Source organism: Lucilia sericata, unplaced genomic scaffold, assembly GCF_015586225.1.
Source record: "Lucilia sericata isolate MDLA Ls3-8-SP2 unplaced genomic scaffold, ASM1558622v1 Contig000587F_arrow, whole genome shotgun sequence".
Lineage (NCBI taxonomy): Eukaryota > Metazoa > Arthropoda > Insecta > Diptera > Calliphoridae > Lucilia > Lucilia sericata.
In genome coordinates, this window is record NW_023994594.1 from 260001 (window position 1) to 287642 (window position 27642).

Below are 27642 nucleotides of genomic sequence, written 5' to 3' on the forward strand. Positions count from 1 at the left end.
TGTAGTCATAAGTGGCTATAGAGTACCCAAGGGTACCCAAATATCTTTGTGTACTGTCTCTATGATACGTAATAGTGATTATTATCCCCAACCAAATGTATTTTTACCCGAACGTTGGTTGAGATCGAATAAGAAAACCGACATTAGTTCAGAATGTCCTCATAGTCTTAAGCCCAGCAATCCCTTCATACATTTACCATTTGGTTTTGGGGCTCGTAGTTGTATTGGCCGTCGTATTGTCGAAATGGAACTGGAATTGGGTATTGCACGTTTGGTGCGTAATTATCAGATTGAGTTTAATTATCCTACAGAGAATGCTTTTAAGGGTCTGCTGATAAATGTTCCAAATATACCCTTGAAATTTAAATTTACCGATTTGGATTATTGAAAACGAGTGAAGTATAATTTTTATGTGAAATTGTTATATTAGGTTATGTGATGTTATTTTTAGGTTATGTGAAGTAAATTAAGTTTGTTTAAAATAAAATATTCAAATTAAATATGAAATGTTATTTATTAAAGTATGTAATTGTTATTAGTGAAGAAGTTAGAGATTAAATTCAACATATACATAGGGTTAATAATGAACCGTTCTTTATAATATTTGTTAGAGATATTTTGGATTACACTGGCTAACACAGCTGCTCTGAATCTAAGTCTGGCCTCGGAATTTTTCCTTCATTTCAGATATCGCTTACTAAAGATTTATATTTGGATTGTTATAACATTACGAAGACACCTTTTTTATAATATTTGTTATGTCATCTGAAAGTCAAATCCATTGGCTTTAATTATTTAAAAATCTGTTATATTTACTGAGACACCTAAGTCCTATCCTACCTTGGAACGGATAGTCGATAGTATAGTGAAAAGCAGTATACGAGACAAAGACCTTAAATTTGATCATTCCACCGATTGTCCATTAAATTTAAATGGACGATCGGTGGAAACCGCAACAACAACTACATAGGTGAACAAGAAAGATAAAAATTTCTACGTATACTGAACCTTGCTTCCTGGGCAAGAAGATATCGGTGACATATAAGTTAAGTTAAGTACTTAGGTGTAATTCTAGACCGGAAATTAAAATGGAGACACCTCATAGAGGATAGGATCAACAAGGCACATCGGTGCTGGGCGATATGTAGGAAAACTATAGGCATGAAATGGGGTCTTGGTCCTACTATGACAAACTAGCTTTATAAAAGTGTAATTAGACCAATTCTAGCTTATGCTTCAATAATCTGATGGACTGCTTTGAACAAAAAGTGCAATATCAAACTACTACAGGGAGTTCAGCGTACATGCTGTATAAGTGGTGCCATGTGTACTACTTCAACCAAGGCTCTGGAAACGTTGCGAGATATTCCACCCATTGAAACATATTTATGATATGAGGCAGCGCTTACAGCTGAACGGCTCTTTACTTTGGGCAAATTGGCCAAAAGCGGTTATAGGACACGTCTTTAATGTATACTGGACACATTGGAAGGTTATACATAATCATCGAACGTGCCTGATCGCATACCAGACACAGAATATGTCGGAAACTTTGAAACGCTGATCCCAGATAGAATGTCTTGGTCAAGCGGAACATTAGAGCAAATTACAGTAGGAATTCCTTACTACACGGATGGCTCTAAATTAAGGGTCAAAGTGGGCCTGTGGTTCTATATTGAAGACCAAAAGAACAGAAATATACCACCGTTTACCTAATCATAGCGCAAGCTTCCAGGCAAAAGTCCGAGCAATAACGGAATGTGTAAATTGGATTATATGGCGTCCACAGGGCTTAATATATGTTTTTGCCGACAGCCAGAAGGCGATATCAGGTGATAGAATTAAATGTAAGACCGTATTGGATGAAACTCTGGAGCACACTCTTTGCCACTGTCAGGAATTCGTCGAAGGTAGATCCAAGTATCTTGGAAGTGATATGATTGGAACATTCTTAGGAATTACCTCCAGTAAACTGAGTTTCTGAAAATTCAGTGAAAAATTTTTTCATGGAAAGGAGCGCACAACCAGCTCGATAGTGGCCTAGGCGTATTTCTTCGGATTTGATGTAGTATACCTCTTCCTATCAACCTAACCTACTGAGATATCGTCGGTTGATGTTTTTGCTGCAAATAAAGTTTACGTAAGTTTAAGATATCTCGAGAAAGTAAGAATATATTATAAGAAAAGTTAACTCTTTATTTTAAAGTCGTCAAGTTGGACTTTCAGATGACATACCAAATATTATAAGTATTGGTTTCTTGGCGTTTCTGTAACGTCTAAACGACTAAAAACTATAATATCTCGAAAACATGATGTGATTAAGAAACTGCATCAATAGACATCAAATTATGTATGTAACATTTCAACCCTCTAACTCCTCCCCTTTTTGACACTATTGTGTTTTCAACAGACAGCAGTAGTACATCGGCGTACCATCTAATAAGGATCCGATTAAGAAACTGCTTCAGTTAAGATCAATATATTACATCTAAGCCCTCTAACTTCACCCCTTTTAGATCCTATTGTGTTTTCAAGAGACAGCGGTAGTACATCAGCTAAGAATCTAATAAGGACCCCGAAAAGATGATGTGATTAAGAATATTTAAAAATAAAGATTAATTATGTAACATTTCAGTCCTCCAACTCCTTCCCTTTTAAACCCTATCGTGTTTTCAACAAACAGCGAAAGAACATGGTACGATCGTTGTAAAATCTAATAAGGATCCAAAACAACATTTCGCTATCAACTTCAGAGCAGTTATACCTTCTTTAGAACAGTTCTCTTTGAAATTGTAAAGATTTGGAGCAACTTTGAGGAACTGTTGATGACTAATCAGTGACTGAATGTGTTATAGGTAATTTAAAATACATATAAACCAAAATTCTTTCAACCATAAAATTTAAATAATTAACTACATATTAACATAGAAAATAAACATTTACAAAATATTATTTAATTTTGTTTTACTCTGCATATTCATAACAAATGAAATGATCTAAAAATCTTTATTGAAACAAATTGTAGAAAAAATACGTTTGAGGAATAAGTATTAAACAAGATAAGAGCGGGATATGCTTGTCAAACGTTTAATAATATTTTTTAATTAAACAAATTAGAAAAAGCTCTTTTATTAAATAAAACATTTAAAATTATTAATATTTGCAGAATTAAAAAAAAATATATCACTATAACGATAATAGTATAGTCAGTATAAATTTTGCTATTAAGTTAGAAAGTTTGACTTAAAAGTTCGGGTAAAATGTTGAAATTAAAAACTGGCTACGTTACTTTTAATAATAATATTAAATTAAATAAGACAACAAAATTTAAATTATTACTAATAAAACAACAACAGCAGCAAGTGAACACGGTAATTATACTATAAGAAAATCGTTTAAAAACTAATATAATTAAAATGTATATACCTATTAACAAGAATAGTTACGCTGCCTATCCACAGCCCCTACTCCGACTTTAGATTCGCAAGTGTGTAACGAGGGATCGACAAATAAAGAATGGCAAAATGCCAAACCTTTCGAAGAAATTCCCAGTATTGGTAGTTTAACTTTATTGAGGAAATTTTTACCCGGCGGTAAATATGCCAATTTAGATTTAACACAAATGTTAAATGCTTTCAAGGAAGATTTGGGTAATGTGGCCTTTTTACCCGGTTTCTTTGGTCGCAAGGGATTTGTAATCACTCACAATGTGGAAGATTTTGAAAAGATTTTACGTAATGAAGGTATTTGGCCTATTAGAGCGGGCTCAGATTATTTACATTACCATCGTCATGTACATCGTGCTGACTTCTTTCAAGGGATTGAGGGCCTACTATCAACGTAAGATATTGGATTAATATCAAGTAAATATTTATTACTACGATTTGATTCTTTTATATTTTTAGACAAGGAGAAACCTGGGGAAAATTTCGTTCTACTGTTAATCCCGTAATGATGCAGCCCAAAAATGTTCGTTTATATTTACATAAAATGTCTCAAGTCAATAAGGAATTTATAGAAAGGTAAGTTTTTATAAAACTTATAGTAATCCTATCAAAAATTTCGCCAGTTTTTATGTAAAAGTAGTCGGAAATAGTTAAAAAGATTTATTGGCTTTCGAAAATAAACTGATTTTGTATAAATTAGATTATATAGGGAGAATGTTCACTTATGGACCGATACTCATTTGGTAAACGAATTTTAGTTATTATAAAGCTAAATTATGTTCACCACATCGCTATAGAGCTAGTTGTATATTCATTAAAAATACATCTATAATATAAAATAATTATTTTTAGAATACGTCAAATACGTGACCCACAAACTCTCGAAGTTCCCGATACCTTTGAGGAAGAAATAAATCGCTGGACCTTAGAATCCGTTTCAGTTGTGGCACTAGACAAACAATTAGGTTTGATTAGTAAAAATCGAGATAATCCTGAGACCAAAGAACTGTTTCAGGCCTTAACTGATTTCTTTCTGTATTCCATGGAAGTGGAATTTAAACCCTCCATCTGGAGATATATCAAAACACCAATGTTTAAAAAACTAATGACAGCTTTGGATAAAATTGTCGATATCACGAGTTCGTATGTTAACGAGGCTATTGAACGCATCGAAGAGGATCGTAAAAATGGAGTGCCCGAAAAGCCAGAAAATGAAAAAAGTGTTTTGGAAAAGTTAATTAAAATCGATAAGAAAATAGCCATAGTAATGGCCATGGACATGTTAATGGCAGGAGTGGATACGGTAAATATTTTACAAAGATAATTATAGTTTTTATAACTTTCTTCAAAATTGTTTAACAAATTTTAGACTTCTTCGACATTTACCGGTTTGCTATTGTGTTTGGCTAAAAATCCCGAGAAACAACAAAAACTACGCGAAGAGGTATTAAAAGTTTTACCCCACAAGGACTCCGAGTTTAATGAGAATAGTATTAAAAATATGCCCTATTTAAGAGCCTGCATTAAAGAATCCCTCCGTTGTTATCCTTTACTCGTTGGCAATTCCCGTGTTCCCGTTAAAGATGTGGTGGTTAGTGGCTACAGAGTACCAACGGGTACACAAGTGGTTATGAGCACCACCTCTTTGACTCGTGATGGCAATCATTATCCTAGTCCTAATGAATTTTTACCCGAACGTTGGCTGAGATCCGACAAAGAAACGAATGAGAGTGCAAAATGTCCTCATTCTTTGAAGCCTAGTACTCCCTTCTTGCATTTACCTTTTGGCTTTGGTGCTCGTAGTTGTATTGGCCGTCGTATTGCCGAAATGGAACTAGAATTGGGTATTGCTCGTATGGTGCGTAACTATCAGATTGAGTTTAATTATTCCACCGAGAATGCTTTCAAAAGTCTGCTGATAAATGTTCCCAATATTCCGTTGAAATTTAAATTTACCGATTTGGATTATTGATGAAAACAATGTGGAAAGTAGTGGATAATTTTAAAAATTAGAAGGTGAGGGCTAACATTATAGTTATAAGAAAAATTTGATGTCATATTATGAGGTAAAAGATTGTATATTATAAACAACTCTATTTAACAGTAAAATATTTAAAAAAAATTCCAATAATAACTATTTAGTTTTGTAGCAGGTGCCACGCCTACTATTTTAATACCGCCGATATTAATATAACTTCTCGTTTTTTAAATTCCGTCATCAAAAATGATGGAGGTATATTGTTTTTGTCATTCCGTTTGTAATACATCGAAATATTCGTCTAAGACCCATAAAAGTAGATATATTCTGTGTCCTTATTATATTCTAAGACGAACTAGCCATGTCTGTCCGTCTGTCTTTTGAAAACACGATAGAGCTGCACAGAAGTTTTTAGTTGATGCAGGTTGTCTGGTATTGAAAATGGGCAATATTGGTTCACGATTTCGCCTAGCCCCCATATAAGGTACCCTTCAGAAAATTACATTAACGCTCATAACTAGCTAAAAGAAACATATATAGCGATGAAATTAGGCAAAAACATGTTTTATTGGAACCTAAATTTCTTTGTAACATTATTGGAACCTAAATTTCTTTGTAACATTTTCAAAAACTGAGTTTAACGCTCATAACTGCCTAAAAGAAGCATCTATAGCGATGAAATTTGGCATAAACATGATTTATAGGAACCTAAATCACTTTGTAAAACTTTGTATGGATCGACCCATAATTGACCCTACCCGCCATGTAAGGTCCCCTTCAGAAAATGGCTTTACAGCTCATAACTGTCTAAAGGAAGCATCTATAGCGGTGAAATGTGACATAAACATATTTTATAGGAACTCTTTGTAAATTTTTTTAAGGATCAGCCCATAAGTGACCCTATCCGCCAAATAAGGTCCCCTTCATAAAATGAGTTTAACGCTCATAACTGTCTAAAAGAAGCATCTATAGCGATGAAAGTCGGGGTAAATACGTTTTATAGGAACTTAAATCTCTTTGTAAAATTATGTAAGGATCGACCCTATCCGCCATATAAGGTCCCCTTCTGAAAATGACTTTAACTATCAGTACTGCCTTAAAAGTATGAGTACAGCGATGACACTTGATGCAAATATGTTTCGTACAAGCCAAAATCTATATACCAAATTTTATGAGGATCGGTTCTTAATTTACCCTAACCCCCATATCGGTTCATAATTGATCCTATCGCCTTCAGAAAATTAATTTAACTCTCACAACTTGCTTAATAACAGTAGTGTAGTGTAGTGGAGAAAGGCCCTGTACTCACTCTGATGTCTATATTAATTTCGAATAGTAAAATTCAGCATATATCAAATGAGAAGACCTTACAAAATTTACTTTAATTTTACCGGACAAAATGGTTTTTTTATATACAAATTATACTGTGAAATTTCGGATCGGCCTATAATTGGTCATGGCTGCTGTATAAAGCCCTTTTCATTCTTCGTGAGAGGTGAGAGATATTTAACATTCGGCAGACCCGAAGGTACTCTAACTTGTTAAGGTTAAGCCTTTATTTTATAGTTGAGATATTGGACTTTCAGATGGCATAACAAGTTTTATAAAGAAAGATTTTAGAACACGATATCTCGAAAGCCAAATGTGAATTTGTTCTCTACTTTCAACTTTTTTTCAAAATTTGTTGTCCTGTGTTATAGATAATTAAAATATAAACAAAAATTCTTCCAACCATAAAATTTGAAATATACCATATTTTTCAACTTATTGAAAGCATAAAAAAATATATGCAAATATTTTCTAATTTTGTTTTACTTTTCATATTCATAATAAACGAAAAGTGATCTGAAATTAAAATAAACAAATAGAAAAAAAGCTTTTGAGAGATAACTACACACAAAACAAGATAAGAGCGAGTTATAGTACTTGTCAAACATGAATTGATTAATAATATGTCTAAGTAAACAAATTAGAAAAAGCTCTTTTTTAATAAAAGCTTAAAAATTATTAATATTTGCAGAATTAAAAAATATATCACTATAACGATAATAGTATAGTCAGTATAAATTTTGCTGTTTAGTGAGAAAGTTTGCTTTAAAAAAGTTCGGTTAAAATGTTGAAATTAAAAAATAGCTACGTCATTTTAAATAAAAATATTAAATTAAATGAGACAACAAAATCGAAATTGTTATTAATAAAACAACAACAGCAGCAAGTGAACACGGTAATTAGAATAAACATAAGGAAATTGTTTAAAAATTAAAATGAGTAAAATTTATACATTAATAACAGTTACGCTGGAGATCCACGGCACCGGCTGCTGCTTTAGAAACAGAAGTGAGAACCGAAGGGTCGGTAAATAAAGAATGGCAAAATGCCAAACCTTTCGAAGAAATTCCCAGTATTGGTAGTTTTGCTTTATTGAGGAAATTTTTACCCGGCGGTAAATATGCCAATTTAGATTCCACACAAATGTTGAATGCTTTTAAGGAAGATTTGGGTAATGTGGCCTTTTTACCCGGTTTCTTTGGACGCAAGGGATTTGTAATCACCCATAATGTGGAAGATTTTGAAAAGGTTCTGCGCAATGAAGGCATTTGGCCTGTTAGGCCGGGTTCAGATTATTTACAATACCATCGTCATGTACATCGTGCTGACTTCTTTCAGGGGGTTGAGGGTTTACTATCAACGTAAGATATTTGCTTAATATCAATTTAATATTTTCTAATTATATTATGAGTCTTTTATATTTTTAGACAAGGAGAAACCTGGGGTAAATTTCGTTCTACTGTCAATCCGGTAATGATGCAACCCAAAAATGTTCGCTTGTATTTGCATAAAATGTCTCAAGTCAATAAGGAATTTATAGAAAGGTATGTTTTAACTTTTCATGATTTTAGTTATTATAAAGCTTGATTATGATCCCCACTTTGCTATAGGGCTAAAATATTAAATCATTCTTTTTAGAATACGTCAAATACGTGATCCACAAACACTTGAAGTTCCCGATACCTTTGAGGAAGAAATGAATCGCTGGACCTTAGAATCCGTTTCTGTTGTGGCTCTAGACAAACAATTGGGTTTGATAACTAAAAATCGCGATAATCCTGCTGCTAAAGAACTATTTCAGGCCTTAAATGACTTCTTTACGTATTCGGTGGAAGTGGAATTTAAACCCTCCATCTGGAGATATTATAAAACACCAACATTTAAGAAACTAATGGCAGCTTTAGATAAAATTGTCGATATCACGAGTTCGTATGTTAATGAGGCTATTGAACGCATCGAAGAGGATGGAGAGGATAAGAATGGAGTGCCCGAAAAGCCAGAAAATGAAAAAAGTGTTTTGGAAAAGCTAGTTAAAATCGATAAGAGAATAGCCATAGTAATGGCCATGGACATGTTAATGGCGGGAGTGGATACGGTAATTATTTTACAAAAATAATTATAATTTTTATAGTTTTCTACAAAATTGTTTCTAATTTTTTTAGACTTCTTCGACATTTACCGGTTTGCTGTTGTGTATGGCTAAAAATCCCGAGAAACAGCAGAAACTACGCGAAGAGGTATTGAAAGTTTTACCCCACAAGGACTCTGAGTTTAATGAGAATAGTATTAAAAATATGCCCTATTTGAGAGCCTGTATTAAAGAATCTCTTCGTTATTATCCCTTGATCGTTGGTAATGCCCGTGTGCCCGTTGAAGATGTGGTAGTTAGTGGCTATCGGGTACCTAAGGGTACACAAGTGTCTATGTGCGCAACCTCTTTGACTCGTGATGCTAATCATTATCCTCGTCCTAATGAATATTTACCCGAACGTTGGCTGAGATCCGACAAAGAAACCAATGATAGTACAGCGTGCCCTCATTCCTTAAAGCCTAGTACTCCCTTCTTGCATTTACCTTTCGGTTTTGGGGCTCGTAGTTGCATTGGCCGTCGTATTGTTGAAATGGAACTAGAATTGGGTATTGCTCGTATGGTGCGTAACTATCAGATTGAGTTTAATTATCCCACGGAAAATGCCTTTAAAAGTCTGCTTATAAGTGTTCCCAATATTCCCTTAAAATTTAAATTTACCGATTTGGATTATTGAGGCAACCTATGTGGATATTAGTTTATAATTTTAAGAATTGGAAGGTCTGAGGTCTAACATGATAGGCATAAGAAAAATTAAATGTAAAATTCTTTTTAATGTAAATGATTGTATATTTTAGATTACACATTATAATTTAAACGATAAGATATGACTTTTTTTGTAATGATTGTCATTAGATAGATGACTAAACATACTGATAACGATTTAAGTACTTTATAATAATAGGGGTATTAACCCTAAATCTATTAAGATATTGGCAAATGTTTTTGTAAAATCATTCTACTTAGTTGTCAAAGTAAATACATTTTTCAAAACCTACTTATAAAAAGTTTCAGAAGTATAAAGAGAAATCCCCGAATTTCCAGGTATAGGTAGGTTTAAAAAACATATGATGTGGACCAATATTTGACATTGTTGTAACGATGGCTCCCGAATGGGGATACCAAGGTGGTTGCAATACTCTTTGTTGATCAAAAATGTTTGGTATTGAAAATAGGCAAGATACTCAACAAAGCTCAAAGGTGGGTATCACATGATATCCAACTATATCTGTCCTCTATTGAACACTATGTAGAAAGTGTTGCAGCTAGGTACTTACTAAAACTTCATGCGTCTTCGTTAGTTAAACTTTTGCGGGACGATCAAACAAAAATTTTGTACGAAGTAGGTCTTCTTGTTCAGGATAATATTCCCAGAGGAATTTCAGATCATAGAATTACGACTTTCGGGAAGACCGCTCCAATAAAATTTCCGTTGATGGAAATTTTTATTGTTTGTGGGGTTTGCCGCATTTATTGACAGATCCAAGATGGATACTGGTATTGATGTTTATATTGTTGATAATGATATACGGAAGATCTTTAGACTCCCAGACCTGTGTCGTAGCAAGGTGGCGGACCAAGACAAACATCAGATCTAAACCTAAATAGAAGTAACAGAGTGTAAAACCATCAATTATGTCATTACTACAGAACTATTTATGAAATATTCAGTGACAGTGAAAGTCCCAAGACTAAAAGTAAAAAACAATAAAGATGTTTAATGGATAAATTGGATAGAAATACTTATAGGGGTTTCTAGTCATTGTTCATTAAGAGCTGTTACTTAAAAAAGGGACAATAAAAGACTTGTGCAGGTTATGCAAGATGAATAAGAGCGAGAGTCGATTAGATATATAATTTATAGAATATAGGAATCTCAGAGAAAATTGGCTGGGAAATATTTCTAAAGACAAACTAAGAAGAACCCATGCATTCTTTAAAGTTTTATCAGGGGAATAAGCCATATTTTAAATTGTTTGACTGTAGCGAGGTATCAAATCTTCTTTTTTACTTCTGATTCTTCATGATTTCGATCTGTTGTTATTCAGGTATTAGAATGTGTCTTTTTGAACAAAGTCCCTATCTATCTTTCATTTTACTTATTTTTCCTCTAATTATACTAAAGGTAACCTCAATGGACCAAGACGGTCTCCGAGTGAAATTGTTCTTTATGTTACATACCTCTTATAAATTTAACATTCATGTAACCAGTTGCGGAAAAATTTGTGTACTATCAATAATAGGAATGGCACTTGTCATGTGTGCTAAATACTAAAATAATGTCGGCGCCAAGAAAGAGTGGGCGTGGCATCTTTCTATCATCTATCTTCTATCTATATATATGTAACAATGAATTTGTGTTTGTTTGTATGTTTACATGTTTGTATGTTTGAACGATTTTCTTCAAATTTTCACAGTGTATTCCTGCATGTCTGGAATAGGTAATGGGCTACTTTTTATTTTGAAATTCCAAGTGGGCGGGGAGCCACGCCCATATTAAGAAAATATTAAATCCGTATATTTGAGATAATATAACAGTTAGAGTCCTCAAATTTTGTCGGAGCCACTTTAGTGTCAGTATGATTATTTAGGACAAAAAGTAGGCGGACTAGCATTAGGGGAGTAGCAAGGCCCACTGGTTATCCTGGGTTATTAAAATAAAAAAACACATTTAAGATTACGTTTAAAGCTATTTTTTATTTATTTACTTTTATATTTAATAGATTTTTATTATTAATTTATTATTTTTGTTATATATTTTACACAATACAAGTTTTATTTTACGACAAATAATTTTACAATGATTTTCATATTTTTTTTTTGAAATTATAGAAACTATAAATATTTGTTAGAAATTTCATTATTTCAAGTTTTGCAGTAACCAATTCCATTTAATTAAATTTATTTTTGGGGTTTTAGCTGCAGGGAAAATTTCGGTTTTAATTTGAAATAATGAAATGTAAGGGAAAGTTTTAGTTTGCTGTTTTTTTCTCTAGGTATTTTTTTTTAATAATTAATTTTAAATTTATTGATATTTTTAGTTTTTTGTTAATTTTTTAAATATTTTGGTCCAATTTGTAGTTGTTTTTTGTTTGTTTTACTTTTGGGGGCTAATTGGTTCAGTATTTATTTTATTGTGTTTTTTTTTTTTTTGTTTGTTTGTTTTATTAATTATATATTTTTTTTAAATTTTTTTACAAACTAATTATGATTTTCATAAAGTTTCTTCAAGGCTACTTTTTTTTATAAATCTCAAGTGTTTCTTATGAGATTTCATGATAAAACATGTTCAAACTTGATTTTGTTAGAATTGTATATTTTCCTTAAACTAGGCTAGTGTTTATAAAGGAAATTAATGAATTTTAAGGAAATTTATAAGTCTTGTTTTTCAAAGATAATTTTCGAAAATCTTACTTTGCTGAATAAATCCTATAAAAAAGGACTCAATATAAACACATTTTCTTTTGGTTTAAGTTTCCTTTTTAAATTCCTTCTTCTCATTTTTCTTTAGTTTAACAAGTTTGTGTTTTTTTTTTTTTTCAACTTAGTTAGTTTAACATTTACACTTAAATTTTAGTTTTTTTTTTCAATTATTTTGACTTGAAAGCTTTTACAAAGTTTTTTTTAACACACTTAATTACACTTAATGTTTCTAGAAAAAATCTTATACAGTTTTTTTTTATAAATTAATAAGTTTACAATATTATTTTTAGTTTTTTAAATTATTTAATCCACTCTTTACACACACACATTCAATAATATAAATGATTCTTTCAAAGTAATCTACTAAAAAATTTAATTTATTTGTTTTTATTTAAATAAATTATTTATTTAGTAATTATTTATAAATTATTTTTTTTTTCTATTTGTTATCTTCAGTACATTCAGTCCCAAATTTTGGATATGAAATTGTTGTTTTATATTATTTTTCAAATATTTAGTTTAAAAGTTTTCTTCTAAACTGTTAATTTATTCAGTTTTTTTAGCAAGAAACTTTTTAATTTTAATTTCTTTTTTAAAAAGCAACAAAAAAATCTAAAGCTTTATTAATGAAATGTTAATGTTTGAAAATATTTATATCAAAAAAGTCTGAATTTTAATTAATATTGTTGCTTTTTGTTGTTTATTGATGATAATGAGTTGTTTCTCTAAGGAAATTAAGAAAGTTTTGTAATAAACACTTGAATACATTTTACTAACAAATGAAACATTTTTTTTTTAATATAAACACAAAAGTTACATTTGAAAAAAAGTTAACACATGCATAGAAAGAAATTAAAATTAAAGCATACATTAAGGCGACAAAGTAAATTGTTAAATGAAAGCATATCTTAGGGCAAAACAAAATAGAAATTTAACATCAAAGGCAAAGTAGTTTCGTAAAGTTTCGTAAATTTTCTATAGAAAATTTAATGCAAAAAAAATCTGGACAACTTTCTATAGAAATTTTGAAACAAAGTGTTGACAATTTTCTATAGAAAAATAAGTCTGGACAATTTTCTTTAGAAAATTTTAGACAAAATCTGGACAATTTTCTTTAGAAAATTTGAGACAAAGTATGGACAGTTTTCTATAGAAAATTTGAGACAAAATCTGGACAGTTTTCTATAGAAAATTTGAGACAAAGTTTGGACAATTCTCTATAAAAAATGAAAAATCTGGCCCATTTTCTATGGAAAATTTGAGACAATGTCTGAACAATTTTCTATAGAACACTTGAGACAAAGTCTGGACAATTTTCTATAGAAAACTTAAAACAAAGTCAGGACAATTTTCTATAGAAAACTTGAGACAAAGTTTGACATTTTTTTATGAAAAATTTTACACAAAGTCTGGACAATTTTCTATAGAAAACTTGAGACAAAGTCTGGACAATTTTCTATAGAAAATTTGAGACAAAGTCTCAAAAATTTGGCACAAAGTCTGGACAATTTTCTATAGAACACTTGAGACAAAGTCTGGACAATTTTCTATAGAAAACTTGAGACAATTTTCTTTAGAAAATTTGAGACAAAGTCTAGACAATTTTCTATAGAAAATATGAGACAAAGTCTCGACAATTTTCTATAAAAAATTTGACACAAAGTCTGGACAATTTTCTATAGAAAATTTGAGACAAAGTTTGAAACAAGGTCTGGACGACTTTCTGTAAAAATTTTAATCTATAGAAAATTTGGCACAAAGTTTAGACAATGTTTTATACAAAAATTTGAGACAAAGTCTAAAGAATTTTCTTCAAAAAATATGGGACAAAGTATAGACACTTTCTATAGAAAATTTGAGACAAAGTCTAGAAAATTTTCTATGAAAAATCTGGAACAAAATCTAGACAATTCTCTTTTGAAATTTTGGGAAAAAGTCTGGACAATTTTCTTTGGAAAATTAGAGACAAAGTCTGGACAATTTTCTACGGAAAATTTGCGACAAAAACTGATTTTCTTTAGAAATTTTGGGACAAATTATATAAAATTTGAATCAATATCTAGAGGACAATTTTCTATAGAAATTTTAAGAAAAGTCTGAACTTTTTTCTAAGAAATATCGACAATTTTCTGTAGATTATTTGAAACGAAATTTTCTTTTAAAAAATTTGAGACAATATCTTGCAACTTTATCACCAAATTCCTTTAATTTCTTCGAAATTAATTTCTCTAAATTAATTAAAATTCGTTTCTTTTAGTAAAACATTCATCTATCTGTTTCTGAACGTTTAATTAACAATATTTTCCTACATCTATTGTATATTTTCATAAAATTTCGTTTGGCAAATTTCAATGAAAATAAAGTCACATCATGTGACAGGACACGTCAGTAAAGGAGGAAGAGAAGGATGCTGTTACCAGCAGTAATAACAAAATGCATACATGTTTAAAGGAAAACAAACAATGAAAATATGAGACAACAATGATTTAAACAAAAAACTTTCTTTGTTAGGTTTTTTTTTTGTCAGCAGACTGTAAAAGAAGCTTATATTGGAATTTTTTGTGTTTTTTCTTAAAAAAAATGCTTGTTGTACAGCAACAGTAACAACAATGATGACGGTGACAATATTTTTCCAACAAATCCTCTTCCCCTTGTAGTTGCCTTCAATGGCTTTGTTGCCACTGTCTGCCAAGTAATGCATATTCATAGTTATACAGTGTAAGAGGGAAGTATTCGTACATTTTATAAAAATAGAAAATTCCCTAATAACGGCTATGTAGTGACAAGTTTTAGATTTCTTTTCACTCTATAATCCTTTCTTGACATTTAAATGTCATATTGTATATTTAGCATATATATGTATGTAAATATATAAATATCAAATAACCCAATTGACCAGGCTTTCAGCACAGTGGATAAATACAAAACACCTAAAAGAAAACACACAAATATATCAGTTAAATTTAAACTAAAATACAAATTTGATATAAAACTCATTGGTCAACTGGGTAAGAAACTTATATTTTTTAGTATAAGTGTCTAACATTTTTCAAAATACTAACGATCTGAAACAACAACAAAAACTAAAATAATATAACAAATATATATTTATTTTTAGAGTATTTTTTTTGTTATTTTCCACATTTTTAAACAACTCATTTCATTAGAAATGTGCGAAGGATAAAACTAGAATCCTGTGCCGTTGGCAATCAAATCGCATACAAAAACACATACTCAAACTTAGAGACTCTTAAAATAGACACAACACCAGCGACTACAATTATTTTAATGATTTTTTTTCTTAAACAAAACTACAAGAGAAAAACTTAAATGGAACAAAGAAGATTTAAATCTAAATGTTTTCATTTAGATGAAATGAAACCAACTGGAACACTTTGGCAATTTCTTAAAGAAATTTTGAAACAAAGTTTTAAAAATTTTCTTCAGACTCTACTATTTTTTACACAAAAAATCTAGACAAATTTCTACAGAATTTGAGACAAATTTTATATTATTTTCTATGAAAATTTTGGGACAAAGTTTCCGACAATTTTGTATAGAATATTTGTGATAAAATCTTTAGAATTCTCTATAGAAAAGTTGAGACAAAATCTTTACAATTTTATATAGAAAATTTGAGACAAAGTCTAGACAATTCTCTGTAGAAAATTTGTGACAAAATCCCTATAGTTTCTATAAACAATTAGAGACAAGATTCTGCTATTTTCTAGAGAAAATTCGGAAAAAAATTTGGGACAAAGTCTTTACAATTTTCTGTAGAAAATTTGAGACAAAGTTCTGCTATTTTCTATAGAAAATTCGGAAAAAAAATTTTGAGACAAAGTCTTCACAATTCTCTATAGAAAATTTGAGACAAAGTCTTTACATTTTTCTATAGAAATATTAATACAAAGTCTAGACAATTTTCTGTAGAAAATTTGTGACAAAATCCCTAGAGTTTCTATAGACAATTTGAGACAAATTTTGTGCAATTTTCTATAGAAAATTCGGAATAAATTTTGAGACAAAATTTTTACAAATTTCTATAGAAAATTTGAGACAAAGTCTAGACAATTTTCTGTAGAAAATTTGTGACAAAATCCCTAAAGTTTCTATAGACAATTTAAGACAAAGTTTTACTCAAAAAATTTGAGACAAAGTCTTTACAATTTTATATAGAAAATTTGAGACAAAGTCTTTACTTTTTCTATAGAAAATTTAAGACAAAGTCTAGACAATTTTCTGTAGAAAATTTGTGACAATATCTCTAGAGTTTCTACAGACAATTTGAGACAAAGTTCTGCTATTTGAGACAAAGGCTTTACTAAGACAAAGTCTAGTCGAGAATTTGAGAAAAAATCTTGTCAATTTTCTTTAGAAAAATTTGGGACAAAGTTTCAACTATTTTCTGTAGAAAATTTGACAAAATGTCTACATTATTTTCTATAGAAAATTAGAGACAAAGTCTACACCATTCTCTAAAGAAAATTTGAACAATTTTATATAGAAAATTTCTATAAAAAATTTTATATAAATTCTGGACAATTTTTTGCAGAAAATTTAGGACAAACTTCCAACTGTTTCCTTTGAGACTTTCTAGTGAAAGTCTCTCAAAGTCTATACCGGTTTCTAACTCTGTGACAATCTCTAAACTATTTCCTATAGAAAATTTGGGACAAAGTATAATCTATAAAAAATTTGATTCAAAATCTCTAATATTTTTATTTTTTTTTAAATTTGGGACAAAATCTCTACTATTTTCTATAGAAAATTTGAGACAAAGTTGCCAGAAAGTCTCTGCAATTTTCTATAGAACTTTCAGACAAAATTCTACTATTTTCTATAAAAAAGACTTGAGACAATTTCTCTACAATTTTTTTTTATAGAAAATTTGCCATAAAGTCTGTTTAAAGTTGAGAAAAAGTTCTACTATTTTCATAGAAACTTTGAGACAAAGTCTCCTCTATATTTCATAGAACATTTAAGACAAAATACTACTATTTTCTATAGAATTAGTTGGTTCCACTAAACACTTTCTATTGTCTACTTTAAGTGTACATACAAGTATTGACGTGCCACATTTATTGTTTATGTCTGACAAAATGTTTTTCTTTGAGACACAACTTAATGCAGTTTTAAACTGCAAATGGGGGGAAAAAATAACAACAAAGATAATGACAACGCAAAATAACTGCTATAAACTGTTTAAGAACAAAAGATAAAAAAACTATAGAACTGGAATTATTGTATAAATGTTGACAAAAATATGAGAACAAGACGACAAGATGGAGAAATAAATTAAGAAAATGATAAATTGATACACGTGTAGTAATAATTTGATATAATCCTTAAAGCAATCTAAAGACAAACGAACAACAACAACAAAATGAAAGGAAATTAATAAGGAAAATAAAAATAATGGAAAAAATAAAAAAACCAACCAACACGTTTTGAAACATCAATAATAAACGAAAAGAAAATATATCCAGGTTAATGCTAGTAAACAGCATAAAACAAAAGGAAATAATTCACAATGAACTAACAAAAAAAAAAAAAAAACAAAGAAATAAATTGAAGCATATCTTTAAGGCGCTTTTGTTAAAATGGCGTCAAACATTTATACACACACTTTCTTACGTTTATTAACACGTGAGTGTGTAAGTAACGGTAGTTTCATACAAAAAGAATAAATATTTAAGTATAAAAGTGTCATTCTTAAATGTTAAAGTAAAAGTGTTTTTGTTTTTGGGCCTTTAATATTAAAGTGGGTGTGTGTGGAGATATTATTAAACATATTCCCAAAAACGGAAATGTATTAGTTTTTTCCTTTCCTTTTTTTCTTTGCAGTATGTGTGTTACTGCACAAAGTTATGTTTAATATTAAAGGTTTTTTTCCACTTGGCTCTTCTTTGTGTCTTGTAAATGAAAAAAATATGTGGAAACAAATTTGACTATAAAGTATTGATAAAATCATTGAATTTATTGTTTTTCATGATAAAAAAATATTATTAATTTATATTATTTTCCCTTTTCAAATTTTCTGATAACTATTTAACATGCAATTTTATTCTTCATGAACTTTTTTTTAGTATTCTATAGAAATTAAGAATAAGCGTTAATACTGTAGCAAAATTGAGACAAAGTCTAGAGAAATTTCTATAGAAAATTTTGTGATAAAGTTTAAAAAATTAGTTTATGAAATTTTTTGATAAGAACACAATAATTTTGTGACATTTTTCTAAAGAAATTTTCTTTAGAGAATGGTAGGAATTTTATCCTCAAATTTTCTGTAGAAAATAATATAGAACTTATGTCATATTTTCTACAGAAAACAGTTGAAACTTTGTTCCAAATTTTATAAAGAAAATTGTCTAGATTTCTCCTCAAACCGTCTATAGAAAATAATAGAAACTTTTCCTTAAATTTTTTACAGAAAATTGTCTGAACTTTGTCTCAAATTTTCTATAGAAAATAGTAGAATTTTGTCTCAAATTGTGGATAGAATCTCTTTGTATTTTGTCTCAAATTTTCCCTAGAGAATTGTCAAGACTTTGTCACAAATTTTGAGACAAAGTCTCAACAATTTTCTATAGAAAATTTTGTGACAAAGTCTCAACAATTTTCTATAGAAAATTTTGCGACAAAGTCTCAACAATTTTCTATAGAAAATTTTGTGACTAAGTCTCAACAATTTTCTATAGAAAATTTTGTGACAAAGTCTCAACAATTTTCTATAGAAAATTTTGTGACAAAGTCTCAACAATTTTCTATAGAAAATTTTGTGACAAAGTCTCAACAATTTTCTATAGAAAATTTTGTGACAAAGTCTCAGCAATTTTCTATAGAAAATTTTGTGACAAAGTCTCAACAATTTTCTTTAGAAAATTTTGTGACAAAGTTTCAACAATTTTCTATAGAAAATTTTGGAATAAAGTCTCAACAATTTTCTTTAGAAAATTTTGTGACAAAGTTTCAACAATTTTCTATAGAAAAATTTGGAATAAAGTCTCAACAATTTTCTATAGAAAATTTTGGGACAAAGTCTGAACAATTTTCTATAGAAAATTTTGGGACAAAGTCTCAACAATTTTCTATAGAAAATTTTGGGACAAAGTCTCAACAATTTTCTATAGAAAATTTTGGGACAAAGTCTCAACAATTTTCTATAGAAAATTTTGGGACAAAGTCTCAACAATTTTCTATAGAAATTTTTGTGACAAAGTCTCAACAATTTTCTATAGAAAATTTTGAGACAAAGTCTCAACAATTTTGAGACAAAGTCCCAACAATTTTGAGACAAAGTCTCAACAATTTTGAGACAAAGTCTCAACAATTTTCTATAAAAAATTTTGAGACAAAATCCCAAGAGATTCTTTTGACAATTTGAGACAAAGTTCTACTATTTTCTATACAAAATTTTGTTGACGTAGTTTCAACATTTTTTTTAAAGAAAATTGTCCGGATTTTTCCTAAAGTCTAAAATTTGCTGCAGAAAATTGTCTAGAATTTGTCTCAAATTTTCTATAGAAAATTTTAAAGACATTGTCTCAAATATTTTGCTGAATTTTCTTTAGAAAATAGAAGAACTTTGTCTCAAATTGTCAATAGAATCTCTTGGGATTTTGTCTCAAATTTTCTATAAAGAATTATCATGAATTTTCTATAGAAAACAGTAGAGCTTTGTGTCAAATTGACTACAGAAACTATTAGAGATTTTGTTTCAAATTTTCTGTAGAAAATTTTTTTACAAAATCTCAACAATTTTCTATAGACAATTTGAGACAAACACTCTACTATTTTCTTCAAAAATGTCCAAATCAAATTTATAACAAATTCTAGAAATTTTTCTATAAAAAAATTGTAGAGGATTGTCTTCTGTTTTCTGTAGAATGTTTGTTTCGTCTTTATTTTAAATATTCCTAAATGAAATTTGCCAAAATCTTTATGCAAATTATTATGTCATACTATGTCTTTACTCATTTTAAATCTAAAATCCTTTAAATCTGCAATATTTTCCAATGTTAAAAGTTAGTTTTGTACCAGAGAAAAATAAACATAAAACAAACTTTCTATTTGAGTTTTTGTACATATTTTTGTTAATATTATTTCTACATGACTTTCATTTAGTTTTATAGTTTTTTTTTTCTTTTAGTATTTTTCATTTTTGCAAAAAGACATTAAAAAGCAGCTAAAATATTGTTACAAAATAACTACAAGTTCGTGACCTGCTTTAAGTGTTCAACACCATTAAAAAATATGTACATGGAAAGAAAAATGTGGAAAAAATGCAAAAACTAAATACAAAATGCTGAAAATATTATTGTGCCATTTGAAATTGCACAAGTAAGAAAAACAAGGGCCCTGGGGGAGGGAGAAAGGCCAGCGATAGCACAACAACATCATAAAGAAACCCTAACCTACTAAATGCAAGGACATTTGAGTGTGAGTTTGTTTGTACATATATGAACAAACACATTTGTTTTTATTTAAATGAGAATATTCAAGTGAATGTGTTTGTTAGGGATATAGAGAACAGCGCCACTAAATACACTAAACACACTCCCATTTTCTAGACACATTAATACTAGCACTCATGCATTCATAATAACGACAACAACAAAAATAATGATGGATGATTGAAAATATTAAAATGCACAAAAACAAACACTCACACAAAATAAACACAATACAATGTCATCATCAATAGGGAATAAACGTAGTAAAGGAAACGGAATCAAAACAAAACCACAATAATGCATTTAGCAGGGCATTGAACATTTAGTAGGGTAATAACTTTTTTTAAACGTGTTCAAAAATATGACACAAACTTCGACAATTTGACAACATTTCAACAATTTTATATGGGAATTTTTAACAACAACAATTTTTATTAAAAATTTGGGACAAAGTCTCAACAATTTAAAATTTGTTACTAAATCTAGACCATCTTATTTTAGATAATTTTCTATAGAAAATTAGTGAGAAATTCTCGACAATTTCTATAATCTATAGAAAATTTGTGACAAAGTTTCAAGAATTTTCTATAAAATGTTTGTGACAATGTCTCAACAATTTTCTATAGAAAATTTGAGACAAAGTCTTAACAATTTTCCATAAAAATTTTGTGACAAAGTTTTGACAATTTTTTATAGAAAATTGTGATAAAATATCGATAATTATCTGTAGAAAATTTGTTATAAAGTCTAGAACATGTTTTATAGAGAATTTGGGACAAAGTCTAGACAATTTTTCATAGAAATTTTTAGACAAAGTCTGTACAATTTTCTATAGAAAATTTTAGATAAATTCTTCGAAAAATTAAGTCAAATCTTAAGACTTTTCTATAGAAAATTTGAGACAAAGTCTAGACAATTTTCTGTAGAAAACAATTTCCTACAGAAAATTTGTGAAGTCTCAATAATTTTCTTTATAAAAAATTTGATATAATTTTCCATAGAAATTTTGGGACAAAGTCAGAAAAATTATCTATCAAAAATTTGTAACAAAGTCTCTACAATTTTCTATAGAAAATTTGTGACAAATTCAGGCAACTTTCTATGGAAAATTTGTGACAAATGTTTGAAATTTTTTTATAGAAAATTTGTGACAAATGTTCGAAAATTTTCTATAGAAAATTTGTAACAAATGTTCGAACATTTTTTATAGAAAATTTGTGACAAATATTCGACAATTTTCTATAGAAGATTTGTGACAAATGTTCGGCAATTTTCTATAGAAAATTTGCGACAAATGTTCGACAATTTTCTATAGAAAATTTGTGACAAATGTTCGAATATTTTTTATAGAAATTTTGTGACAAATGTTCAACAATTTTCTATAGAAAATTTGTGACAAATGTTCGACAATTTTCTATAGAAAATTTGTGACAAATGTTCAACAATTTTCTATAGAAAATTTGTGACATATGTTCGACAATTTTCTATAGAAAATTTGTGACAAATTCAGACAACTTTTTAAATAAAATTTGTGACAAATGTTCGACAATTTTCTATAGAAAATTTGTGACAAATGTTCGACAATTTTCTATAGAAAATTTGTGACAAATGTTCGAAAATTTTCTATATAAAATTTGTGACAAATGTTCAACAATTTTCTATAGAAAATTTGTGACAAATATTAGACAATTTTCTATATAAAATTTGTGACAAATGTTCAACAATTTTCTATAGAAAATTTGTGACAAATATTAGACAATTTTCTATAGAAAATTTGTGACATATGTTCGACAATTTTCTATAGAAAATTTGTGTCAAATTCAGGCAATTTTCTATAGAAAATTTGTGACAAATTCAGGCAACTTTCTATAGAAAATTTGTGACAAATTTTCGACAATTTTCTATATAAAATTTGTGACAAATGTTCAACAATTTTCTATAGAAAATTTGTGACAAATATTAGACAATTTTCTATAGAAAATTTGTGACATATGTTCGACAATTTTCTATAGAAAATTTGTGTCAAATTCAGGCAATTTTCTATAGAAAATTTGTGACAAATTCAGGCAACTTTCTATAGAAAATTTGTGACAAATTTTCGACAATTTTCTATAGAAAGTTTGTGAGAAATTCAGACAACTTTCTATGGAAAATTTGAGACAAAATCTAAATAATTTTCTAGAGAAAAGTTGATACAAAGTCTATATAATTTTCTATAGAAAATTTGAGACAAAGGCCAAAGAAATGTAGTGAAATTGTGGCAAAATTATGGCAAATTGTCGAATATTAGTCTCTATTAGTTTTTGTCCAATATTTGATGGACAAAGTTTTGGCACAAACTACCAATTCACCTCACCAACACCCATAATGCATTTCTCTTAACAAAAACATGTTCAATATCGATGTGGCCATATTTGTATGTGTATGCTCTTGACACACTTCACTACCAACTTGACTTGAATAAAGAGGACACCATAGAATAGCGCCAGAATATGAAAGTAAAGTAACAATAACAATAATGATAATGACTTTGAAACACGCAAATTGATTTAAAAATCAATTGGGAAAATAGTTTAACTATTATTGTTCAGAGAAGAAAAAAATAATAATTGTAGTAAAATTAATAAAAATATAATGAAGTAAGCATATAAATCAGCTGGGACAAAAATTTATAACAACTAAACAGCTAGAGAAGATACAAAAAAAAAGTTAAAGCTTAAAAGTATGAAGTAAAACATAGTAAAATAAGTAACCAAGAAAAAAAATATCTAAAAAAGAAAATTAAAAGTAATTAGCATAATGAAAATGTTAAACGTTTAAGAAGAAAATGAAAATAATGACGATGTTAAGGAGCTATGTTTACATTCTCTTGTTCGTGATACTCACTTTGTGTAAATTTCTTTTGAAAAGAAAAATATTTATATAAAAATAATTAATGTTTTTTTATATTTTTTTGGTGGAGTTTTTATTTATCATCATTTTTAAGTTTTGGTTGTTTAAGAATTATATTAAGGGGTTCTTAAGAAATATTTAGTACATAAATTGGAAAGTTTATATGTATGTTTGTTTGTTAATAAAATTTTAATAGCACAGTGGGTTTAGTTAGTTAGTTGTTTAGAAAATATTTTAATTTAATATAATTACTACTTTTAGTAGTTCTAAGATATGATATCTATTAAGGGGCTTATAGGTTTCTTTTCGAACTGAAATGTTCTTTATTAAGGAACAATAAAAGATATGTCAATTTTTAATTTGTTTTTTTTTAACAAATTTTTTTAGCCTCATTTAGAAGAGATATTTTGATAGGGTTTTAAGTTAGTGTATAAAAAGAAATACAGGATATATGTATTCATAAGGTCTCATCAAAGCCGTCTAATAAAAACAATTATTTAATCTAATTAATGTTGTTATAAATAGGTTAGATTGGGTCATTGCATCCATTAGTAACACATATTTGAAACTGTTTAGATCATGAAAGAGGCTTCTGTGGAACTAGTTGAGTTTGAGTTATTCTGCTTTTATTGTACACATTTTTCAGTTATATTCGGTACCGCTTCTTTAGAAACATAACACTACAACAAGTTTAGTTTCAGATAAACATACAATAGCTTGTCCGGATCTCGCATAGTCTCAGTGGGAGTTATGATCTTTAACTTCTATATGAAGAACAGTGCAGATCTAAAAGAGACCAAATTCATCCAAAAAACATCGTCTCTCTCATCATCTTTAGGACTTTTTAATCATTGAGTTGATAAAATTACCTACAAAGCCATCGGTATTTGATTACGAATATTATATGCCGCGTTAGTGTGTGGACTTAGGTTAGGAATTAGGGGTTCATCAACAAATGTTGTGAGAATTAGTAGATTGTCCCTAACTTGAGTTCGTTTTTGGGTTATGGAACTGTAGAAACTGTGGGTCTTTACATGTGAGGTGTTTAATGTCCTAACTATGCGGAGGAACGGTTTGAAGCTTTTCAGACACTTTCCTTTGTTGTTGTAACAGTTCGACTGTGGCCGATAGTTCTTTTCTGGGGAAAAAACTTTCGGTTGATACAGCTGTCGCTGGGTTGACGATATTTGGCCGAGTATGACTCCGGTCGTTCAGGAGCGAAGATCCAATTGTCGTGGGAACGCCACTTTTCTTTGTCATATTCTTTGCTTTCCATGCAAAGTATCTCTTTGCGATGTCATTGACTTCCGTACTAAATACGAAGTAAAATCATATAGAATCCACGCCGATGGCAGGCAACTTCACGGCGGATACCGAACCAATATGATTTGGGGGCTCTTGAGTTTTGTAATTTTTTTCATTAAAGTTCTCTCTTTGCAAATTCCATAAACCTCGCAACAAAATTTATACCGATGATAGCACAAAGTTTCTTAAGAATCTTAATGACGGATCTATTAGCAATACCCCAAACTTCACACGGTCTATTTGGCAAACATCACCAGAACTGTTCAAACTAATGTGGCCTAAGTCTGTTTTTTCGGATCTGATGTAATATACCTCATCCTTTCGAAATAACTACTTCCAAAGTGACTGCAGAGTTACCCAAACTGTGGATTTTACGAAAAAAAAGTTTCTTTCGCACATGCGATACACAAACTGATGCGTGCTGTAGATAATGCCGTGGCTGATCATGTACATCTGTCGTAATCGTCATTTCGTCCAATGGTAACCTTTAGATATCCCTGATTTCCGTCTCTTTATAGACTGAAATAGAAGATATTAACTTGGGTATTCTTCGGTTTTTGTAGGATAGTCCACCGCGTCATATAGGTTATCAAAAAATGTATATAATGTGCACTAAGTAATCATTATGTTATATGACCCATTTATACTTTTTTGTACTATATAAAATAAACCACAATGTTGAGACTAATATTCTCCGAGTCATTTCGGAGGTAAAATCCTAAAATTACTCTGCCGGGATATTCTGCTGCGAAGACAGCCGGATTAGGTTCAATTAAAGCCATAATATACTCAAAAAGCTTATTTTATTAAATAGCAGTAATTGGACCAAACCTTCTAAGCAGGAGCATAGTATTCTCCCCGGTAAAGAAACCTTAGATTAGATATTTTGTGAACAACGCATTGTTTTAGCAACTTTGGAAAACTTAATCATGTAGTTAAGCCTTTGCAAGCAAGTTCTCGCATTAATCTCTATATCTTAATCCCGGCTTAAAACCCGCTCACGCTTAACTAATTTAAAGAATTGTTTCTTGACATTACGTGAATTGGAGACTAATTACTTATGGGATATCATGTTTATTTACTGAACTTCAGAATTTGATCTACATTTTCGTTATAAAACAGTTTTTTATAAATGGAAACCTTAAGGCATTCGGAACTAAAATACTAATGGTAAGACATTTGGAACCACTCCTTCAACTTGCTTAAAATACAATTTAATAAATAACTATGATTTAATATTAGAACTGAATTGTTTTAATTAACAACTTTATGTTAATTTTCTAGACCGATACAAAATCTAATAATAAATATCAAATATAACCTTTACAAAACAATAACCCACTGTGCTAAATTTATTGTTATTATTATTATTTCTAAACAGTAGTAGCAATAAGTAGCAGTAGTAAAAAAAGGGAAAGGTTACTTAGAAAAATAATATATATTATTTTTTTATATTTATAAAGTACGTAGACTAAACTAAATGCTTATTTCAATAAACTCTTACTTCCTTCCCTTTTTGCATTGTTTCACAATTTTATTTTACCCCTTAACACGTAAAATTGTAATAAATATATTAAAATAAGAACAACAAAAGAACAAAAATACGTAAACGTATATAAAATAATATTGTTAATAATAATAATAATAAAACAGAAAAACATTACAGAGTTATAGTATTAAGTTTTTATAACACCAGCTAAGACTTAAAAATAGACGACCCTTTTTTAGCTTCTTCTTTTGTAATTTAACAATTGATACTTATTTTGTATTGAAAATATAAAAACCACTGACAGACTAAACGTAGCGACTAACAAAATTAAGAAATAATAAAATTAAAAAAAAATTTTACCTGAATTGTAATTTGTCGGCAACGTATGATGTACTAATTAAATGATGATATATATTTTTTATTATTGTTGTTGCTGTTGTATGATAGTAAATAGTAATTTGTTGTTTTTTTTTCTCTAAACAGTTTAATATCTTCGTCCAATACCTGGTCCTGGATTTAATAAGCGACAAAAATGTGGCGTTGTCACGCGACAATCAGCCTGTATATGATGACGTTGTTGTTGTCGCTGCTGTCGCATTGACATTGGTCATTGGCGAGACATACAAGAATTTATAAATTCGCCGTGTTTTTGCACCTAAGTAGAATATAAAAAAATAAAAAAAATCTCAATTATTGTTTAAAATTTCATATACATTATTAAAGTTTTATTTTTAAGTTAAAAATTTTGTTTTCCACTTACCACATCAGCAACAATTGGTTCCTCAATTTCAAGACCTTGCAAGGCTTGTTCTCTACTTAAATGAACTTCATAGGATGTTGTTGGCGTCACAAAAACGACACGATGTTTACGTGTTTGCAAAATATTTGCAATAACCAACTGTAATGAAAACAATCGATACAATTTATTTACATATACATTTGTATATTACAGATTCTTTGGAGCTTTGAAAAGACAAAAGCTACATTCTAGCTTAGTAATTTTAAAAATAACTAATAAATTTTACATATAATCTATTTGAAAATATTATTTATTTAAATTTAAAAACATATTTATTTAAAACTATAAAATTTCCCTTAAAATTTATTAAATTCTTAAAACATCTAAACAAAATTATTTACATAAAAACTTTAATACTTTTTCATTATTAAGTATCTATCTATATAAGCTTAACACATGTTGAGTGGGAAGGACGGAAAATAGGAAGAAGATAAAC

The 27642-nt window shown here is 29.2% G+C and overlaps 3 protein-coding genes and 1 long non-coding RNA gene across 5 annotated transcripts in view; 3 read left to right on the forward strand and 1 right to left on the reverse strand.

The window, feature by feature from the left end:
• Window positions 1–521, forward strand: part of LOC119606461 (cytochrome P450 CYP12A2-like) — a 2443-nt gene extending 1922 nt beyond the window's left edge. The window contains exon 5 of the mRNA XM_037959976.1: window positions 1–521. This exon is cut by the window's left edge and continues 215 nt beyond it. Within this exon, the coding sequence (XP_037815904.1) occupies window positions 1–388 (388 nt within the window). The 3' untranslated portion in view covers window positions 389–521.
• Window positions 522–3228: 2707 nt separating this feature from the next.
• Window positions 3229–5570, forward strand: LOC119606464 (cytochrome P450 CYP12A2-like). 2 transcript variants are annotated; one of them, XM_037959979.1, is made up of 5 exons: window positions 3229–3371; window positions 3443–3840; window positions 3906–4022; window positions 4299–4749; window positions 4816–5570. In XM_037959979.1, the coding sequence occupies exons 1-5, from the start codon at window positions 3261–3263 to the stop codon at window positions 5416–5418; spliced, it is 1680 nt and encodes a 559-aa protein (XP_037815907.1). In that variant the 5' UTR covers window positions 3229–3260; the 3' UTR covers window positions 5419–5570. The 2 variants fall into 2 exon arrangements, with proteins under 2 accessions (XP_037815907.1, XP_037815908.1); XM_037959980.1 differs by having other exon boundaries at window positions 3241–3371; window positions 3462–3840.
• A 1855-nt stretch (window positions 5571–7425) lies between these two features.
• LOC119606459 (cytochrome P450 CYP12A2-like) lies at window positions 7426–9782 on the forward strand. The gene is made up of 5 exons (XM_037959973.1): window positions 7426–7648; window positions 7717–8114; window positions 8181–8297; window positions 8392–8848; window positions 8916–9782. Exons 1-5 carry the CDS (start codon window positions 7538–7540, stop codon window positions 9516–9518), a joined length of 1686 nt encoding a protein of 561 aa, XP_037815901.1. The 5' UTR covers window positions 7426–7537; the 3' UTR covers window positions 9519–9782.
• Window positions 9783–23662: 13880 nt separating this feature from the next.
• Window positions 23663–27307, reverse strand: LOC119606458. The gene is made up of 2 exons (XR_005231645.1): window positions 27168–27307; window positions 23663–27062 (listed from the first exon to the last, which is right to left on the reverse strand). It is a non-coding gene; the product is annotated as an uncharacterized LOC119606458 (long non-coding RNA).
• Window positions 27308–27642: the final 335 nt, after the last annotated feature.